Source organism: Petromyzon marinus, chromosome 14 (assembly GCF_048934315.1).
Source record: "Petromyzon marinus isolate PM22_M1 ecotype Great Lakes invasive population chromosome 14, UKy_Petmar_22M1.pri1.0, whole genome shotgun sequence".
Classification (NCBI taxonomy): Eukaryota; Metazoa; Chordata; class Hyperoartia; order Petromyzontiformes; family Petromyzontidae; genus Petromyzon; species Petromyzon marinus.
The window spans coordinates 15,581,145-15,603,764 of NC_133680.1; the positions used below are offsets into that span (position 1 = coordinate 15,581,145).

Below are 22,620 nucleotides of genomic sequence, written 5' to 3' on the forward strand. Positions count from 1 at the left end.
CTGACTTTAGTAGTATCTACTGACTCGAGTAGTAACTGCACACATTGGGGTGGGGGGGGAGAAGTGGTCATCACACTCTTCAGGATTTACCTCGGTGTGTGTACTTGTGCAGCAGAAACTATGCTTGATATTTTTCTAAGGAGAACCTCCCTCCCGTCGCCGCTCACTGCCGCTCAGTGAGCTCGTCTGCATTGCTAGGTCAACCGCGAGTCCCATGCTTTTGCGCTGCGATCAGTGTAATAATCAATTGTTATAAAGTGTGATTTTATCAGTTTACATTTGAGCAAGGGCAAAAACAAATAGCGTGTTTTCATCCGAGGGCTTAGTGTGTTGTATCTGTGTACTCTGTTGAAATGTAAACCCAACAGTTTGTCAGTTAAAAGCGTTGCAATGATAGGCATGCACAGACAAACAGACAAAACATGACGTTTATAGGTAAGACTACCCGGTGTTGCCCAGGCGAAAGACACGCACACATCGACTTACACATACACAGACATCAACCCACACACATAGAAACACATCAAATTACACACACACATATGGACTCTCACACACATCGACTTACACACACATATATGGACTTACACAAATATAGATGCACACAAAGATCCCCCGTATAGCCTTAACAGACTGTCGGGGCAAATGCTATTAGCGAGCACCTATAAAGGCCGGAACGGTACACGAGGGGGTGGGTGGCCAGCGCCACGCCCGACCGCACACACACATGGAAACACACACATATGGACTAACACACACACACATGGACTCGCACACATCGACGTAGACACACACACATCGACTGATACACATAAGACTCACACACAAACACACATCGACTTACACACATCGACGCAGACACACACACCGACTCACACGCACACATGGACTTATTATTTTAAAATTTACTAACCTCATTTTTAAATATTAGTTGTCTACACACACCACGCACAAACATTGACTAACACACACACATCGACTGACACACACATTGTCGCAGCCACGCACATCGACTCGCATGCACACAAGGACATAGACACATTAATATTGTAATATTTAGCAACTTCATTTTGAAATATTAGTTGTCACACACAAACATTATTTTAATATTTCCAAACTTCTTTCAGAAATATTAGTTTTCTATATACACGAGTTTAGCAAAAGAAGCAAGAAAATAGCAATTAACATTGCCATGGTGAGGCCTAGTCCCGAGCAGAGCCCCCGGCCTCATCTAGATTACCCAGCCGACCGAGGTGGCACCTTGGCAGGCTGGGCCGCTACCCCTGTCTCCCCCCACCATCCCCCTGCCCGGGCGACAATAATACTATCTAAGCGCTATAATATTAGTATCTACCGAGCCTATAGTAGTAAGTGCACACATTGGGGTGGGGGGGGAGAGAAGAGGACATGACACTGTGAAGAATTTACCTCAGCGTTGTATGTTGCAATTTAAACGCGAATGAGAAATCCCCCCCTGCCACCGATGGTGCGGGTGCGTTGCTAGCGGCAACCCCTGGGCAGCTTTAGCGCTGCGCGAGGAAACAATTAAATAATGATACATTGCACTCAATTGTTTATTTAACTACATTAAAGTTGAAGGATGGGAAAACAGAATAGCGCTGGCTCACCTCGGGGCTTACGGCGTGGTACCTGGCTACTTTTTTAAAACGAAAACCCCACGGTTTGCGAGCCAAATCCTTCGCAAGTGTGCGTCCACAGATGGACGGACAGACAAAAATGACATTTATAGGTAAGACTTATATGCTTCCACTTATTAAACTTTTAGTAATTTAGTAAATTTATTTTTTAAATGTATTCCTATCATTGTTTTTATGCTGTGCGTGTCTGCTGCTGTGTTCTGTACAGAAGTTTGAGATCATTGATGAAAAGCGTGATATAAATGAAATTATTATGTATATACGAGTGTCTCTGCGGGTCTCTTCTCAGTGAGTATCCGCGTCTCACTCACCCATCGTACACGTGTGCCACTCCTCCCCTCATCTCTACGGTGAATCCGCAGTCCTCCGGGAACTCACTCACGTCGTAGTCCCCATATGGGTCCCCCCCTCCTCCAACCCCTCCACTCACCCCCGCCATCGCCGGGAACGGTGAGTGTGACGGGGGTCGGGGAGTCACCGGGGTCAGCCTCGGAAGGTTCTGGTGTCTATAGGAGCCCTGGTAAAGCTGTGAGCTGGCACCCGGAGAGGTGAGAGGCTGTGGGCTAGCAGCAGCACTCGCAGTATTCTCCGCTTTAACAGTAGTAGGAGGGATAGTCTCCAGGGTAGTAGCAATAGCAGGAGGGATAGTCTCTGGGCTAGTAGTAGTAGTAGCCTGGCTAGTAGCAGTAGCAACAGTCTTCAAACTAGTAGTAGTATCAGAAGGAAGGATATTATCTAGCCTAGTCTCTGGGCAAGCAGTAGTGGGATGGATATTCCTCGGGATAGTAGCAGTCGGAGGAGGGATAGTCTGTGGGCTCGTCCCCGGGGTGGCCGCGGTGGTGCTGTTGAGGAGGAGGGCCTGGGCCGTGGTTGGAAAGAAGCTGTGCATGGCGAGCATTGAGTATTTATATCGGAGACGAAGAGCACGGAGCAGAGAGGATGACACCTCCACCACATCATCACGTGGGACCTGGGAAACAAGAGAGCGGGAGAGAGCGGGTGAGTGACACGCACAGAGAAAGAGAGAAACAAGGAAAGAACAGAGAGGGGGAGAATAAGACACTCAGAATTTTATTTTTATTCTACAGAAATCCGATGAGCTATTAATCGATTTTTCACAGATGTTCAGTACGCACGCAGGGAGAAACACTGGAAGAAAAATTGGAAGAGGAAGAGAGACATGGCGGTAGAGAGTGGAAGTTTTAAATCGAAGGCCACATAACCAAACAGATATCAGAGCAAAACCAAGTGGATTACAAAGACAGACACGGGGAAGCGCATTTCCTAAAATGAACCTGTCTCTTAAAAGGCCATTGGTTTATCGAAAGGAGATACAGGACACACACACACAGACAGAGAGACAGGGCAACGCAGACATGGGAGACACATTGAGATACACAGAGAGTCACAGACTCGGGGATGTTAAATCATCATAAACAGGGAGACACATTGAGACACGGGCAGACACGGGGACACTGGGAAACACGGGGAGCTGCAGGAAAACAAAAAAACTACAGAGATACAGTAGATCATCGATTATCCCGTGGCTTCGGGGGGAAAAGGGGCACCGGATTTTCAAAAACGCCGGATAACTACATTATTTAAAATAGCTTATCTTTGCACATTCTTGTATGACATATATGTTTTTAGGTCTTGTGCATATGTGTTTCAGTGTTTGAATTTTTTTACGATGTTAAATCATCATAAATAAGCATACAAATACTCTTTGGTTCTTTCAGTAAAGTCACGTAGAAATAAAAAATAATAGAACACAATGTTTCGATTGCAACACAAGCAACCGTCATCAGGTGAGAACTGTATATAAATGCAAGCTCGGAGAGAGACATACAGAGAGAGAGACAAACACAGACACGGAGAGAGACACATACACAGAGAGAGAGAAAAACATAGAGCGAGACTAACACAGAGGAGAGACACATAGAGAGATACACACACAGAGAGAGACACACGCAATCTTTGGAAGAACGTAATCAACCAGGTAAAATGTTAACTGTTGTGTTAGCTGACTCTGTGTTGCATTGCATTACATTTCTAAGTTTACGAGGTATGATTTCTCAAGCTTCCAATTTCTCTCCTCCTGCCGTAACTTCAAATTTAACAATCTTTGGAAGAACGTAATCAACCAGGTCAAGTGTTAACTGTCGTGTGAGCCGACTCTGTGTTGCATTGCATTACATTTCTAAGTTTACGAGGTTTGATTTCTCAAGCTTCCAATTTCTCTCGCTGCCGCAGATCTCTTCCCCCCCTTGGCTCTACATGCCCCCTTGCTGCAGGTCCCATCCCCCCTTGTCTCTCATTGACATGCTAATTTATCTGCCTCACCCCCCCCCCCTTCTCTCTCTATGTATAATACCTCGGCACAGAGGCGTTGTTTCTCTGTGTGTGCCTCTATCTGCATGTGTCTCTCTGTCTCTCTCTCTGGTTGTCTCCCTCTATGTTTGTCTCTCTGTGTGTGTCTCTCTCTGTGTTTGTCTATCTCTCTGTGTTTGTCTATCTCTCTGTGTCTCTCTCTGTGTGTGTATCTCTCTATGTGTCTCTCCTCTGTGTTAAGTCTCTCTCTCTGTATGTGTCTCTCTCCGTGTCTGTGTTTGTCTCTCTCTCTGTATATGTGTCTCTCTCCGAGCTTGCATTTATATACAGTTCTCACCTGATGACGGTTGCTTGTGTTGCAATCAAAACGTCGTGTTCTATTATTTATTTTAATTTTATTTCTACGTGACTTTACCGAAAGAACCAAAGAGTAATTCCTGCAGTCACGAAAGCTTCAAATCAAGATTAAGCATACAAATAGACAACAATACTGTAAGAAGTTACTGTATTTACTATACCGTACTTATTCTTTGGGTCTTTCGGTATAGCCACGTAGATAGAACAAATATCTACCACTCCAATGTCCACGACTCTGCATGGGGTGATGTATGTACGCTCTTGTTTCAACAAATTGTGTTGGACGATTGCTGGACTGATGCAGCCTTTAGACCGGTGCTCTGGCGAACGCCGAATTACACAACGCACTTTCGCGTTGTGTAATGTATATAGTGCAGTATTTTCATTAAGTTGTATGTAGTTTATAATGTACTATATATGTGACACTAAATCAAGCGCAAAGACTTTTTTGTCACGCAAATGGTGCCGATTGCCAGACTGGTACAGCCTTTGGAGCGGTTTTTGCCGGATCGGCCTGGGACCGCCAGATGTTGGAAGCCGGATAATCGCGCGTCGGATAATCGACGATCAACTGTACACAGGTAAACAAAGGGATACTCACCCCACAAGCGTCCTCCCCGGTGATCAGGAGTCTCTGAAACTCGAGTTCCAGATCCGAGTCCGAGTGTCCCTGAGCCCCTGAGTCACTCTCCTCAGCCTCCCTCACATAGTCCCTGAGAGAGGAGAGAAGAGAGAGAAGTGAGTGAAGGGAGAGAATCATCACACATGCACAAAAAGACAAAGATCCCCTGCATAGCCTTAACAGACTATTGGGGCAAGTGCTGTTAGCGAGCACCTATGAAGGCTGGCACGGCACACGAAGGGGGTGGGTTGCCAGTACCACGCATGACCGCCTTTGTCTCCCCAGTGGCGAAGTTTACTCAAAGCACAAGGTACTGATTTGAGGCCGAGTCGACCTAGAAGAGGTCCGGGACCAGTTCAGATAATCATCACTGGTGTTGGCCATGAGCGGGAATGGAACTCGGGTCGTTGGGTTCTTAGCGCAGTGCGCCAACCACTACACTACCGCTCTCCACACTCACACATGTGGACAAAGGGGGGCGTGAGAGGACGAGAGCGATAAGGGCAAATAAGACACACACAAGGAGGCGAGAGGGGTGAGCAGATGAGCGAGTGGTGAGGGAGTGTTGAGTGGGTGGGCAAGTGGTGAGGGAGTGTTGAGTGGGTGAGTAGATTGGTGTGTGAAACTTCTCGGGCACAGTTATGCTCTGCCTTCTCGATGCTTGTGAAAAGTGGTGCCCTTTAAAATAACATCTGTGCAGGTTCTAAACATTTAGGATGATCGATCCTGGGTGTAGACTGGATTGTGTTAGCTCACAGATCCTTAAAATATCTGGACACAGTCCTATTAGTGAGCTGCTCCGGCAGGCAAAGCTGCATCGGCTGGGCCATGGAGCCTGCATGCCCAGCCACCAAATGCTAGATAGTAGGTGCTAAACGGGCGTGGCTTTGGTCAAGAGATGGACTAATACGGTACATGAGGATATGGAGCTGAGTGGAGTTGCCGTCAAGATTGGCCTCTGTGCAGGCTCGTGAAGGATGCTGCTGGGCATTTGGAGGCAGTCACCCTCCAGCAACAACAGAGGGAGAAGTGATGCTCACAACAACGAGCGGAGCGCCGGGTATATAGAACACAAGTTGGAACAGTAGGGGGCACAGTCTTCTGCCAGTCATCTCATTCAATCAACTCATGGCACCTGGGTTTGTCCTGTGACCTGTCAGCAAGCCTTATTACAGTTCGGCCTCAAGGTGCACCTAGCCTGCTACAAACTCTGTGATGCCGTCACTGCTACTGTGGTGAATGAAGTTTATTAATGATGTTGTTGGGTGGATGAGTGAGTCTCACTCTAAATCAGCTGTGCTGTCAATTTTCATAAAATCTTGTTTGGCACGCACCAAAATATCTGGTTGTAATCTACATACACAGACAAAAAGCAAAAATCGTAATCAAAAGTCATAGATTGTCGTCAGAAATCGGTTTTATCTTAAATCAGATGTAATCAGATTGTCAACAGAAATCAGTGATTGTAATCAGTGACTATCATCAGAAATCAGCGATTTTAATCAGTAGTTTATATATTGTGTTATATATTGATTATACATATTGCTTGTAATCTGTCTCTCCATTGTATGTGTAAATGTAATCTGTTCTGAAGTTGCTTTAATATGCAATCTGCTGTAGTAATCGGTAATCAGGTGATGTCACGATGAATGTCTGTGGTGTAATCTATCATCGCCAAGCAGTGATCACTATCTGGTGTAAATTTATTCATAATCACGTGATGTCGTGAGTAATCTGTCTCTGGAGCTGTTGTCTCTTTTCCTCGAGTCTCTCGATCGGCGTCTCCTCTGGAAACTCATACGGAGACACAGGGACAACCCTGTCTCCCACTGTCCGAGAGAAGAGCTCCTGAGAGACACACAGACAGAGCAGGAGGGAGACACAGGGTTAGAGACACGGGGAAACACAGTGAGAGGGAGATATGGGATGGTGGGTTTTTTATTTTGTTTGCGAGGGTAACAAACATTCAGCCTCAAGCTGATTTAAAATAATGACCCACAGAGGATCTTGGTGAAAATAAAAGTAGTTGCAGCACAAAAAGAATCAAATTGCTAACACTGAGAAAAATACATTCGAGGAAAACAACATTCACATAATGCACCATTCCAAGTGACTGGCAGGTAACATCAAATCACGCGCAGTTTGCTCACATGTGCAATAAAAGGGATATCTTAAATAAATGAATTTAAAAAGTACAGAGGAGAGATGTAGGCCAAAACCACCTAGTGCTGATGCTGCTGGTGATAATGCTGGTGATGCTACTGCCGCCGATGACGTTGCTGATTATGCTGGTGATGATATTGATGGTACTGTTCCTAATTATGTTGCCGAGGATGCCGATGATGTTGCTGACAATACCTCAGCGATCTTGTTAATTTCATTGTCCATAGCTGTTGGAACGTGTTTAGGAAACCTATTCGGGGAAAATTCAAAATCTACACGCACACGGAGGATGATAGAGAGGGAGGGAGAGAGGGGAGACACAGAGGAGACACATGGGGAGAGAGACATATGGGGAGAGATATGAGAAGCGAGAAACCAAGAGACGGGGAGAGAAGTGACAATGGGAGACAGACATGGTGAGCGAGGAACGGAGGGAGAGGGACACATGGGGAGAGAGACACACGGGGAGACATGAGAAGCGAGAGAAAAAGAGAGAAAAGGGGAGAGAGACACGGTGAGAGAGAGACACGGTGAGACAGAGACGGAGGAGAGGGAGGTACACATGGGGAGAGAGATGTACGGGGAGAGAGGCAACGGGAGAGATGGAGAATACACGATTAATTATTTAACACGCACATATATACGCATATATAGCCGTACACACCATCACTACCATCATCACCATCATTACTATCATCATCACCACCACCGACAACCACAACATAAATATCACCAAAACAATATAAATAACATTCACAACCACATCACGAACCCCATCACCAACACCGTCTCTTGAAACGAACCTTATGATTTGGGCAAATCCATTTTCATTCAGAGAAAGGGCGATAATGGCCGAAACCAAAGGACAAGCAACCATAGGGGGGAAATTGCAAAAAACCAATGCACGACCACTTACTTACATAATTATCATGTTTGCGGAATTATGTAATCCATGTCTTGCACACACGTCTGTCTCCACAAAGTTTATTACGCAATCTACCAGCCGCACGGCTTTCTGAAAGTAAATTTGTTTATTGTATGCGGAAACACGGATATGTGAAGGAGACGTGCTGTTTGCCTGTTTGTTTTGTTATTTATATTCTCTACAATGACACTGATGATTTTGAGTCAATGTTTGCAGGGGTCAGTGTTAAAATATGGACGAATCCATTCACTCAATAAAAGAGGGGGGAATTATATCTGGATGATCAAATTGAATCAAATGTGGACGAAATTGAAATATGCGTAGTCTCAGTGGGCATCCATCAACATGTGTTGATATATTATTAACCCTGAAGCATAAGACAGCCCCGTCTCTGTGAGCCCCAATGATAAACACTGAACCCCATGGGGATCTTTAGTCTAGCTCTGCGAGCCTCAATGGTTTGACACTGAACCACATGGGAGCCTTAGTCTGGCTCTAAAATCCACCAACAATTACACATTTCAAAGTGGACAAGCGACAATCTTAATTTCCTAGCCGATCGGAGGCGGCACCGCGTCGCGGGCTTCCAAGGCCCCAGGGCGGCTCCCCCGCGCCGGCCCCGCGGTGTTGAGGCGCGGTCGCTTTTGTTTTACTGGCGGACCAAGGTCCAATTGATCTCGCCGGTGGTCACACACGCCAATAAAACCATTATTTTTAGCCACCAAAATTAAAGTTTATTTTCACCTCAAAAGAATACTATTTGTAAAAAAAACACCCTTGTAAAATATTAAATTATTTCTGTAAAAAAATACGTCTTACAAATGTTGCAGATTTTTTTTCCTCTGGGCTAAGCCCCTAATAGCGGGCACGGTTGGCTACGTACGGTGCGAAAGAAGTTCAACATACTGGACATACAGTACACAAGTCTCGTTCATATTTGATCAGCTTCACGAGATCGATTGCGATTCCCCGCTCAGACGGGCAGAGACAGACAAGTTGACAAAGATCCCACGTATAGCGTAAAGAGACTTTGTTGGGGCAAGTTCTGTTAGCGAGCACCTATTAAGGCCGGCACGGCATAAAAGGGGGTGGGTGGCCAGAACCACGCCCGGCCGCCTTTGAATCCCTAGTGGCGATGTTTACTGCACACCGCGCCAGGTTCTCACTTGAGGACAAGTCACTGGTGTTGGTCGTGAGCGGGAATCAAAATCGGGTCGCAGATTCGCAACGCAGCGCGCTAACCGCTACACTACCGCTCCCCACTTTCACACTCAAACAAAGACCCCCCCCCCCCCCGTATAGCCTTAACAGACTGTTGGGGGCAAGTTATATTAGCGAGCACTCATGAAGGCCTTTGTCTCCCCAGTCGCGATGTTCACACACCGTACCAGGAACCCATTCAAGCCCCAGTCGACCCAGCGGAGGCCCAGAACCGGTCCAGACACAGACACGAATAGACACACTCACACACAGACAACAAAATACACACCGACAGCAACAGATACAAAGACAGATACATGAAGATATGCGACATGTATGTCTATATCATTATTTATATAGCTGCTTAGATGTGTATAACAATGCGTATATATGCGTCTCTATTACGCATGTCCCAATGTATGTCTCTGTCTCTATGTATATCTCCGAGTATGTCTCTAACGTCAAAGTTACAATTCCTGTCTTCAACAGCGGAGTCTTTATCCGAGCTATGTTATTTAATTGTAGAAGCGGTCACAACTTGTGCATTGCTCCGTCTAAATTTACTTCATCTCTGTGGCGTCTGTATCCGAGTTTACGTGCAGGGACCGCGAGTCGATGCTTACACAACTTAAAACATAGACACAGGCCACCGTTTATGAACTTTTACCGCTTCAAAAATAACTTTTAACAAAACTTCGCTCATCGATGGTTAAGTTGTTCGTCAGTGTTGTTCATCGATGCTGCTATTGCTCATATAAGCTCACCCAGATCGTCACCTCCAAGCGCCATTTCGCTTTCTTTATTGTTAAACAAGAATCTTAAAAATGTAATCGATTAATTCGATTCGTCATCGAATAGTCATGAATATTCACCATCGCCGCTACGGGACCCTGGTGTTTGATGAAAAGGATTGGAATCGATTCCATTTATAGAACGAATCGTATCGCCATGTTAAGCGATGTGAATCGATACATGGCTAATACGGTACCTTTAGTGCAATCGATTCAGATCGCTGAATCGATTCCACAATGCAACTCACTTGGAATCTGTCGTCGTGGAGTAATCGATGCGTGTTATTTCTTGCAATTGGAATAGACTCTTACCATTGTAATCGATCAAAATTGAAAATCAGTATGGTGAAGCTGTTGAAATAGATTGGGATGAATGGATTGTAGCGCCTGTTATATGGATCTGTTAAGATAATCAATTTCCCATGTAATTATGTAGTTAAATTACCGGATTAACAATAAAAAAAATCTGCAGCTGCGGTATTGGTGGTGCACAAGTACAGCACCACCACTCGAACCTGAGAATAAAGTATAGAATAGTCGATGTTTCGGACGATGAATCTTATTCATGGTCCATACATGAACGTCGCCTGTTAAATATTTCCTTTGAAGGCCGTGGTGTCGTTTTGAACGTGTCTGATGAAAAGATCGATCCCTGCTGTACGGCGCGAAAGAAGGTCAGCATGCATCAATCATCAGCGTCGTAGGCCTGTCTCGAGAGAATTCTTTTGCGCCTCACGAGGTCAGCTGTAGGTTTTGCAGCGCCTAGAATGACTTAGTAGGCCAATCCTTGAGTGACAATCCTTGCTTTGTCACTGTTACATTGCTTTTATAGCTTTATTTTGGTGTTTTCAAAAACGTTTTGTTTGTTGTAGTACACGACCGTGGATAATAAATAATCACGGTAAATCCAAAAATTAATTTGCCGTGGATCTCCAAGCCAAAAACGAACGATCGATCGCTTGTGTTGTGATCGAACCGTCGTAGTTTTATTTTATTTTTTATTAATTTGAACCTATCGATGTGACTTTACCGAAAGACCCAAAGAATATGAATTCCTGCAGTCACGAAATCTTTAAGTCAAGAGTGTGTATTCTGTTGTGTTTTAATGGCGAGATGTTAACTACCTCGCTAGGTCTACGAGGTCGTGAATTCGATCCCGACCCTGACGCCTGTTCTCCCCGTGGTCGCGTGGATTTTCTCCGGGTCCTCCAGTTTCCCCCTCCACATTTAGAATCAATAACATGCGTTTAGAATATTTGGCTGTTATAAATTTCCACATGATAAACCACTTTTTTGCACTATGTAGCACCATCTCAGTGTGACCCAGAAGGCCATTGTTTGCTATCGTCCGTCTGCCTTTCAAGCCCGTTCACTTTTCTTAATGGTTTGGATGTTTTTTTTTACCTGCATATATATCCTATAAACAAACCACGCGTGCCTTGTTCTGTCTCATGGAGATGTAGTGGGCCAGTAATTGTGAGAGTTGGCACTCGCCACTAAGATAATGGAAGCTCAGGGAGCGAGAGGGGCTTGGCACACCAACTCAATTGTTTCTAAAGAGGAGTCTGCGCTGACGACTTCTAAATGGGATGCTAGGAGAAAAAAAAGAGACGGGCAGCGGCCTCAGCTTCAACACCCGATCTGTGGTGTAAGCAATGAAGCTTAAACTAAACATCCATAATACAGTTTTTTTGGGTTAGATCGCGTAAATATATAAATGTGTCATTAAACCCTGCTCAAGGGACGTAAGACACCTTTGTGGTATTGGCAGTCTGATGGCGTGGCCTGGCCCGATCTTCAGAAGATCGGCGTCAAGCTGTTCACGATGGCGACGTTCCTCGGCTTCATGCACAGCGAGCTCCGGAACAGCTTGGCGCTCAGTTCGGTGGAGGAGTTGGTCTACATTTCGATTTAAGGCTTTCGTGACTGCGGGGATTCATCTTCTTTGGTTCTTTCGGTGAAGTCACCTGGATTGAGGGTGGAATGATAAATTGATAAAATAAAATAGCAATGGTGTTCTCACGACGTTTCGGCCGCAACACGGGCGGCCTTCGTCGGGTGGGGGAGCGGGGCTGTCTGGAGGACAGCGCTGGAGTGGAGGGGCCGCGCTCAGATCACGATCTTAAAGGTCGTGATCTGAGCGTCGTGATCTCAGCTCAGATCACGACCTTAAAGGTCGCTCAGATCACGACCTTAAAGGTCGTGATCGTCGTGATCTGAGCGTGGCTTTTTCGCTCCGGCGCTGTCCTCCAGACGGTCTCGTCCCTTCACCTGATGGGGGCCGCTTGTGTTGTGGCCGAAACGTCGTGAGAATATTATTGTGTTATTTTATTTTATCAATTTATTATTTTATTATCATTCTACGTGACTTTACCGAAAGAACCAAAGAAGATGAATCATTGCAGTCACGAAAGCTTTAAATCGAAATTCAATTAGTAAGGTTTCATCTTCTTTGGTTCTTTCGGTAAAGTCACGTAGAATGAGAATAAAATAATAAATTGATACGCTGTCCTCCTGACAGTCTCGTCCCCTTCACCTGATGAAGGCCGCTTGTGTTGTGGCCGAAACGTCGTGAGAATATTATTGTGTTATTTTATTTTATCAATTTATTATTTTATTCTCATTCTACGTGACTTTACCGAAAGAACCAAAGAAGATTAATCCTTGCAGTCACGAAAGCTTTAAATCGAAATTTAGTAAGGTTTGTCACGTAAACAGAACATGCCAATTCGTTACTAGTACAGCACACCGGTGTGTTGGAGAGCCAAGCCACAATATTTAGAAATCTGAGTATGACGTTTCACCAGTAATTATAACTAGCTTCATCAGACGACAGCCAGATTTGAGACGTCCACTTGTTTCGAGGCGTAGATGTGATGACAACACTTGTGCGCTCTTGTTGCATGAAGTCGGGGGCGGGATAAATATATAATAAAAGGGAAATTTGTGACTATGTGTGTCTGTTCAAAATGTTTAGCATACTTCCCAACATGCAACAAACTTGAAATTTGGCATGTGGGTAGCTTCCAGACTGTACACAATACAAAACGTATAAAAATAGACTTTTGTATTTTGGGGGGGGGGGGCGCAATAATGGGCAAGTGATCGGTGACGTCACATCTGTGATGTCATCGCATTACGCAGTGTGCCTGCTGAGGTCACGCATCCCCCCCACCCTAACCCTCCGCGTAGGCCGTGTATCCCGCACAAATGCTGTCTCGATTTTCTAAGTCAATGCGACTATTTTCAGCTCGCACTTAAATATGAAGCACAAAATACATGTTTGTGTGAAGCGGCAAAAACTCTTGAACGCTGACCTCTGACGTCATGAAATTTGCACACGTCATTCCCTTCCCGAGTTGCCTGGTTAAGGTTGAATTCCCTTGAGTGAAAAACATCCGATTTAGTAAAATTGATTTGTTTCGGCTTTTTTCTTTCTTGCAAGCATCAATTTTTTTCACTGTTTTTCAGTGAAATATAAGGGAATATGAAATTAATCCTGGACAAGAATCCAAGTCCCGGGCGAAGCTGGATAGTAAAGCTAGTGAATGCATATAAATGACTGTAGGTATCCATTGCCGTTAGTTTTTTCATATGGTAAACAATGGACATTATGCATGTGCATTATGCGAAGTACCTGACCAACTTCTCCACAAATCTGGCTATCGCCTGATGAAGCTAGTTGTAATTACTGGCGAAACGTCGTAATCAGATTGTAAATGTTGTGGCTTGGCTCTCTAACACACCGGTGTGCTGTACTAGTGTAGAAACAGTGCGGGTGCAGGGACAGTGTGTGGCGGAGTGGTGACGGGTAACTACAGAAGGGAACTATCTGGCAAGTTCGGGAAAGTCCGAGGTAATTTAAGAAAGAGGGAGTGACCGGGGGCAGAGTGAGGGCCACGCCGGCAATAAAAAGGGTGAGAGGCGAGGTTCAGGGCCGCTGTGGGATTGGGGTCGACTGTCTTCACACCATCGCTGTCTTCGGGCCGTTGCTTTCTTAACATCGTCGTTGTTTTCACGTCATCCCTACTTGCTTGCCATCCCTAGCCCAAGTTATCGTGCGTTATCCTTGGCCCAAGCGATCTGTGCGTTATCCCTGTCCAAGTCAAGTTACCTGAGTGGAGCGTCCTAAATAATAAATAAAGAAATCTCTACATACTCTTTGGTTCTTTCGGTAAAGTCACGTAGGTAGAAAATAATAGATCACAACGTTTCGATTGCAACACAAGCAACCGTCATCAAGTGATATCAACACAGCAGGGGAACTGCTGACGAAGGAGAAAGAGCTACTGCAACAAGAGGTTATATAAGGTAGGAGACAAGCTGCTGATGCAGGCTGCTTCTAAAGGGTAGAAATGGGCATAGCCCAAGAGTTATAAACGACTGCTGAGCTGATCCCCCCCTTGCAGCCCCTTCCTCCTCCGCCTCCGGAGGAGGAAGGGGGCTGCAGGCCAGCAGCCGCACGGTCGTCGTCAGCCACCTTCCACGCGGCGGAGCCTGTACGATCTCTGGCCGCCACCTTCTACGCGGCGGAGCCCGTGCGATCGATGGCCGCCATTTCTCCCGTGGGGGAGGGGGTGCGATCGACAGCCGCCATTTCGCCACTGACCCAGTTGGCTGCGGCGTTGACTGCACTCCCGACGGCGCACGCAGGAGCAACGGGCCGACCGAGAAGGCTGCCTCCCATAAGGGAGTTCATGGCAGCGGGAGGCGATTGGGCCGCCTTCATCCGTCAGCTCAAGGCGGCTTTCTCTTCCATCGCGTGGATGGAAAAGGAGGCTCTGTGGCCCTTGCCGACGGCCCTCGATGACGATGCTCTTGCAGCATTTTGGGCCATTCTTCGACAGGCGTACGGATTCTCCTTCCAACGCGCGGAGGAAGTTCCTGCAACGGAGGCGAGGGTAGGCCGAGACGCCCCCCACTTACCGCAGCGCACTGATAGTGCTTGGGCAGGCGGCGTACCCGCGCATGGATCAAGCAACAATAGACTCTCTGACGATGGAAAAGTTGTTGGTGCTGGCACAAGAGATAGGGATCGTGCTGCCCGCCATCGAGGAAGAGACAGACATCCATGTGGGTGCCCAGATTCCTGCAGGCCCACGAGAATATGAACAGATGGACCCAGGTGGCAGGGTGGTCAGGTGAGCCCGTGTCAGGCAACACGTTGACCGCCCGAGAAACGAGGAGTGCCCCCAAGGCCGGCAGGGAAGGAGGATCCGGAGCTGGGGAGGGAGATGGCGGCGGCGCAGGGGTGGCCGCGACAGCAAGGGGACACCTCGGGAATCCCGAGGGGAGCGGCGGCCTATCCGCCACACAGACCTTCCATCTCCTGATTCCGGTGCAGACGGTCGGGACATATCGTGCGGAGATGCCGGGATGACACCCGCCCATCGACGACATCACCAACATCCCCTATCCTGCCGACGACCACTCCTCAGCCCCAACAGGCAAGTCGCAACACCAGACACTCGGCCCGTACCACCACTACCTCATTTGGTCCGGCATTCTCACCTTCCTTCCCCGGTTGGGGCGCGCGAACAGCGAGTTCATACCACAGATGGGTGGCCAAATTCCAGCACTCGGTGGAGGAAATTGGCGCGCCGAGTGATAGCAGCCGCAGCTGGTTCGTCGGCAAAAGGTTGATTCTATCCAGGGAATAGAGGTACGTGTCTTGATTGACAGAGGGGCCTCAGCTACTATCATCTTAGACGTTATTTATAATCTGTTGCCCTTAAGGAATCATTGTGTTATGCCGGTGGAGAATGCATGTGTTGCGGCAAATGGGGGAAGCATGGGCATTGTGGAGCGGATAGAGGAATGCGTGAGAATAGGGGAGATTGAGAGATTGAGATGTCGGGGCCTGTTTTGATTTCAAAGACGCTGGCGGTGCCTTTCCTCTTAGGGACAGACTTTTTGAGCAGGATACCCTTGAAAATTTTGACGGATCAGGGTTGTATCGAGATGCCATCAGGACAACAGGTGTTCTTTTTGGATTCTCCGTACAAGTACACCGTGGTGAAGGGGAGGGAATCTATACAGATTCCACCAGACACACAAATGTTAGTCCCTTTGCGCTACCACAAATGCCTCCAGTTGGCTGACCCCGAGGCGGGAGTCCTCCTTACCCCATCTAACACAGCGACCCATGGCCTGGCATTGGTGGGAGCGCAGACAATCCTTTGGGGAATCAGGAACCTTTTTTACAGGTCCTGAATGTAGGTCTGGGAATGGCTTTGGTGCAGGCGGGTAGAGTGGTAGCTCACGCGACAGCGGCAAACTGTGAGGCTGTTGACTCCGAGGCGGGGGAGGTCATAGGCGCGTGCAACAGCGAGCGGAGTCAGATGGGACATGGGCAGATACATTGTGTGAAGAAAACCCAAATTGGTCCCATGCGCAACGGCAAGAACTACGGTTGTTGCTTAGAGAGTTTTCCGACGTGTTTAGTCAGGGCAAATTTTATATTTGGCGAACTTCCCTGCTGCAACACCACATTGATATGGGCGATGCAGCTCCTATTCACGAGAACTCATATTGATTGAGTCTTTTAGAAAAGGAGCACGTACACCAGGCAGTGGGGAAAATGTTGTAGGCGAATATCATTTCGCCGTCAACCAGCCCTTGGGGAGCCCCTGTGGTGTTGGTTAAAACGTAGGATGGCAGCTTACAGTTTTGCATCGACTTCCATAAACTGAACAAAGTCTCGGTACCAGAAGCTTACCCGCTGCTACGTATGGACGATTCCCTGGACGCGTTGTCGGGCGCTCGGGTGCTCGGTTTTTCTTTACATTGGACCTATTGTCATGATTTTGGCAACTTCCCTTAGATGAGTCATCCAGGCTGAAAACGGTATTCCGAACGCCCCAGGGACTATTTCAGTTTCACTGTCTCCCGATGGGATTGCATTCAGCTTCGGCCACTTTCCAATGACTCATGGAGTTAGCGCTGGCAGGGCTGCAGTGAGATTCCTGCCTCATTTACTTAGATGACATCATTGTGTTGGGCCACACATTCGAAGAGCATTTGCAGAGGTTGTGGACAGCACTCTCCAGCGTACGGTCGGCAAATCTGAAATTAAAACCTGCCAAGTGCTATTTGTTACAGACTTCGGTGCGATATTTGGGCCATATTGGTAGTGCTAATGGGATAGCGACGGATCCGGACAAGACATCGTGCATACACGATTAGCCAACCTCCAAGTCGGTGGGTAAAGTGCGCAGTTTTGTCGGGTTTTTTTGTCGTATTACCGGAGGTTTGTTCCACAGTTTGTGACTGTTGCAAAACCTTACATGCTCTGACGGGTAAAAATCGTGCCTCCAGATTTTTCCCTGTCGTTCATACTGGACACGGATGCTAGTGACATGGGCATAGGGGCTGTCCTGTCCCAGGTGAAGAACGAGGTAGAGAGGGTGATCGCATACGGAAGTCGCATCCTGTCAACCGCTGAGCAGTGGTACTGTGTCACCCGCAGGGAACTGTTGGCCATGGTGTACTTCATCCAACAGTACAGGCCTTATCTTTATGGCAGAGACTTTGTAGTCCACACGAACCACGCGGCCCTCCAGTACTCTCTAATAGTGGACCAGTATTCCAGCCAGCTCTCACGCTGGTTGGAAATACTCCAGGAAGTATTCCTTCCAAGTGGTTTACTGCAGGGGTGCGAGGCACTGTAATGCCGATGCATGATCTCACTTGCCGCTGAACAGACGCTGCGCATGCTGGTCGGGCGCGGGCCAGTGTAAACAGCCGTAGGCCGTAGGCTGTTTACACTGGGGGTCGTAGCAGCCTTGAGTGACCCACCACCAGCCATAGCAGTTGCACATAGGGATGACACATTTGGCCTCACATATGCTGAATGGGGCAAGCTACAGATGGAGGATGTCTCCCTGTTGAACTTACGGCGCCACGCAGAAACTGACCACAAGAACCCCGGGCCTAAGGGAGTCTCATCCTTCAGGAAGGTCTGCTGATGAGGTGGCAGGAGGTTTCGCGACGGTTGTGTATTGTGGTCCCCACCTCCCTGCGAGGCAGATTAACGCAGGCAGTGCATGCAGAGAAGTTTATGCACCTCAGGCATCGGAAAACTTTGTTAACCGTGCAGCGAGTCTTTTATTGGCTAGGAATGTCGAACAATGTCTTCCATTTGATCAAAGGTTGCACTGATTGCGCACGCCGCAAGCCGCCATCGCAAAAATCTCAACCCCCGTTACAGTCCATCACGGTGTCCAGCATTAACAAACTGGTTGCGCTAGACATCCTGGGACCCTTCCCAACTACACAAAAAGGGAATACATTTCTCTTAGTTGGGGTTGAGTATTTTTCCCAGTGGTAAATGGCCTGGCCATTGTCCAACCACCCATCTGTATCCATAGCCAGTGCATTTTTGCATGGCTATGTGATAGATAAGGGGGCCCCTGAGCAGCTTATCATGGACCAAGGCCAATATTTCTCGTCCAAGCTGCTGCATGAACTGTGCGATGTGCTGGGCACAAAAAAGATTCGAACATCGCCATACCATTCCCAAACGGATGGTGTGGTGGAACGCCTGCACAGAACCCTGACATCGATGCTCTGTCAGGCAGATAATGAGGCACAAACGGATTGGGATTTAGACGTTCCGGGAGTCTTGGCTACATACAGGATGCCCCCACACACCTCTATGGGATTCTCCCTGTTTTTTGTCATGTACGGGAGCGAAAACGAACCCCCTATTGAGGCACAATTGGGTATGGCCTCGGGGAAGAAGAAAGCAGCCATACCCGTTCCCTTGCAGGTCACGCTGCGTCGTGTCTCTGAAGCTCATGAGGCGGCCATAGAAAACACTGCTAAGACGTAAGCCGCTAACGAAAAGAACGCAGGGTGGCGCGAGCACGTGCTTAAATGGGCAATCGGGGACAGGGTCTGGTTATACTGCCCTCAGGTGCCACTGGGTACGTCCCCCAAATTACATCGGCCATGGCAGGGTCCCGACGAGGTGGTGGAAGTCAGGAGGCCTCAGTGTGTGCGAATTCAGGCGGGACGCCCCGCCGCCGTTGGTTCATTCACCTGTCGTGCCTGAAACCATATGTTCAGCTTTCTGCTGACAGCTCACCCCCAAGCCCTGTGCGGGCGATATCTGGTGTGTCTGATGAGCCGGGGAAATCGGCCAAGGAAATTGTGCCTCAGAAAAAATGCGTTGTGCCGCCCACAGTTTCCAAGCCCCTGAAGCCCGGGGAACCGCAAGAAGCTACGACGTGCAATGGACCGCTGGCTGAAGCCCGGCCTCCGCAGAGTCCAGGGATGAGCCTACCCCTTCAAGGCTTTTGTGCAAGCCCCCGTTGCCCGGAGAGGCACAGAAATCCATCTAGAGCGATGGACCGGCATCAAGGACCCGGTCTAAGTGCCTACGCTTCCGCTAAGGGATCTCCCATTGTCATGGCGGGATGTTTTTTTCTACATTCCAGATTTTTCACCCTAATGTGCGTCGGTCATCGTGTTGTCTATTTATGCATTTCGTCTGCCCTAATGTTCGTCGGTTGTCGGGTTGTTTATTATGCAGTTTGTCTGCCCAAATGTTCGTCGGTTTGTTTATCATGCAGTTCGTTTGCCCTCAAGGTTTGTCGGTCGTCGGGTCGGTTATTTATGCTGTTCGCCTGTCCTAAATGTTCCGTGGACGTTGGTTTAATTATTATTTTTTGCTGGTGTGGTTCTTCGGGCCTGACGCGGGACACTCTCATTATGACCCGAGATAGCTGTTTTTTTTAGAAGAGGGGGGTGATTTAGAGACATTGCGGGGAGAAAGACAGTGTGTGTGTGGAGACAGTGCGGGTGCAGGTACAGTGCGTGGCTGAGTACTCACGAGGGGTAACTACAGGAGGGAACTATTTGGGAAGTTCGGGAAAGTGCGATATAATTTGAGAAAGAGGGCGTGGCCGGGGCGGAGTGAGGGCCATGCCAGCAATAAGAAGGGGTGAGAGGCGAGGTTCGGGGCTGCTGTGGGATCGGGGTCGACTGCCTTCACGCCGTCGCTATCTTTACACCATCACTGTCTTCCGGCCGTCGTTGTCTTCACGCCGTCGCTGTCTTCGTGTCGTCGCTACTTGCATGCCATCCCTGGCCCAAGTCATCTGTGCATTATCCTTGGCCCAAGCGATCTGTGTGTTATCCCTGTCCAAGTTAAGTTACCTGCGTGGAGCGTCCTAAATAATAAATAAACCTCAGTTCACAGTTCAAGTTGCCCGAGCGTCACTACACTAGTAACGAATTGGCATAATCTGTTTAATGACAAACCTTACTAATTGGCTGTCGGGTGGTGGCGGGTATAACAATACATATTTACGCGATGTAACCCAAAAAAACCTGTATTATGGATGATATTGGTTGCGAAAGCCTACATGTTAAATTAAACTAAACAATTTTTATTTTACCAGGTAAGGTCCACTGAAATAAACCTCAGTTCACAGTTCAAGTTGTCCGAGCGTCACTACACTAGTAACGAATTGGCATATTCTGTTTAATGACAAACCTTACTAATTGGCTGTCGGGTGGTGGCGGGTATAACAACACATATTTACGCGATGTAACCCAAAAAAACCTGTATTATGGATGATATTGGTTGCGAAAGCCTACATGTTAAATTAAACTAAACAATTTTTATTTTACCAGGTAAGGTCCACTGAGCTATACAGCTCTTTTTCAGAAGCGACCTGTCCACAAATTATAGCTCAACGAAGTGACTTATCAAGTGTAAATTTATAGGAGCTAAATACTCTAAACGCATGTTGATTCAACCAGGGGGAGAACGTGCAAAATCTAAATATACAGGAGTCAGGGTCGGGGTCGAACCCATGCCCTCCTGCATACCAGGTGAGGTAGTTAACATTTCGCCGATTGTAAAACTTGGCGATTTACAATAGGCATAGACCCTTGCCCTCCATGGCCCAACTCCCTCCCTAGAAGACCCGAAGTCTGCTCGTTTTGCCACCATTCCCAGATCACCGAGTTAGTCTGACCCCAAGTCTGCCGACGACTACGGTCGGAAGGACCTCCCTCTCTAGCGGGCTCCATTCTGCCCTTCACGCCGCTGAGCCCGGACTATCTCGTCGCTCGCGTTATGGCGCCTTCACTCAGAAACCACAGCCCTGTAATTTTGGCGGTGAAATAGTAGCCTTCAGGCCCACCCACGACAGGGCCCACCTATGACACCTGGCTCACCCATGACAGGGCCCACCACAGGTTGGTTGCCGCGAGTGGGATGGAATTGGGGGGCTTGACGGTCATTGGCGCTTTTAGAGGTGAGGCAGTCACCGGCACGCAGGTGCAGCTCGGCCCGTCACCATTCTCACCGCTGTGAGCCCGAACAGTGCGTCACCTGCACGATGTCGCCCTACCCAAACCCGCCCTGCTTAACAGTTCATTCGTGTGACAAGTTTGAGGCACCGAGTCAGGGTTATAGTTACAGGTTAAGGGTTATAGTTGGGGGTTAGTGCTTTGGATTATAGCTAGGGGGTTAAGATCCCTCCCTTGGTGGCGTGGTTTCTTCCCTCTCTCTGGGCCTGCGCTGTTGGTTGGCCACGGCCGTTGTCCCTCGGTCAAGGGGCTGGAGTGTCGGCCGAGCAGAACATTCCACCCCTTCAGTAATCCTACAGCCCAAGCGCTGCAAAGTTTCACTAGTTTTGATGCAGTTACCCTAATCATAATTATTATAAAATAACAGTTCAGACATTGTCATTCAGAATCATACAGTAAACCTTAAATAGCAACGTCGTGTTTAATTGCTATTGTTGGTAGCTGTGACCGGGAATCAAACTCGGGTTGTCGGGTTCGTAGCAGTGCGCTAATCGCTACTCGACTGCTTCCACTGTAAACACTTATAAAGAAAATTAACACTGCATAAGAATTGCATTGAATTCAATGCACACATTTATCTATTACAATAATCAGCCATCTTGTATTGGCAGTCAGCATTAAACAAGCAGTCATCTTATGCTGGAAAGAAAACATTCTAATCAATGTATAAATGATCGAGATTGTAGTAATTTACACTTGACAATGTGTAGAGAACTAAATAATTCTACCAGAGGGTGAAGCAAAACCACAACACAAACCCATAACACCTAATCATAACCCCCAGCCCTAACCATTAACCTATAATCATAACTCTGTGCCTCAGACCTGTCACATGAATTGACTGTGAGGAAAGGTGGGTTTGGTTAGGGCATGTCTTATAAAAACCACAACCCTAACTCTGGCCTCAGACTTGTCACGTGAATTGACTGTTAAGAACGGTGGGTTTGGGTCGGGCATGTCATGGCTAGAAATGAAAAAGGCCAGTGGTCGAGGACTAACAACTGACTGGCAGCCAAAGGAGGAATGCGCCAGAGAGCACATCCTCTATGGAGATGGAGTGATCATTTCAGTTTGTGCGCAGGGGCTGGGTGGATTGATTCATTGCAGGATCGTGAGAGGTGACGACGACTTGGGGAGGCCTTCATCCAGCAGTGGACTGATCCTGGCTGCTGATGATGGTTGTGGTGGTGAAGATTGGGGAGGCCTTCATCCAGCAGTTAATGAATCATGAATGACACAATCAAGAGC

General features: G+C 47.7%; 1 protein-coding gene across 7 annotated transcripts in view; it reads right to left on the minus strand.

The window, feature by feature from the left end:
* Positions 1-10,184, minus strand: part of LOC116942254 (AMP deaminase 2-like) — a 72,097-nt gene extending 61,913 nt beyond the window's left edge. For 2 of the 7 annotated variants that reach the window (XM_076066950.1, XM_076066956.1), the window contains exons 1-6: positions 10,021-10,183; positions 7,327-7,403; positions 6,686-6,816; positions 6,253-6,321; positions 4,948-5,059; positions 1,970-2,628 (exon numbers count right to left, since the gene is read on the minus strand). In XM_076066950.1, the coding sequence (XP_075923065.1) occupies positions 1,970-2,628; positions 4,948-5,059; positions 6,253-6,321; positions 6,686-6,816; positions 7,327-7,403; positions 10,021-10,045 (1,073 nt within the window). In that variant the 5' untranslated portion in view covers positions 10,046-10,183. Of the gene's footprint in view, positions 1-1,969; positions 2,629-4,947; positions 5,060-6,252; positions 6,817-7,190; positions 7,404-7,903; positions 7,960-10,020 lie in introns of those variants that run through there. The other 5 variants (XM_076066953.1, XM_076066952.1, XM_076066951.1 and 2 more) reach the window with 5 other exon arrangements.
* Between the last annotated feature and the right edge of the window lie 12,436 nt (positions 10,185-22,620).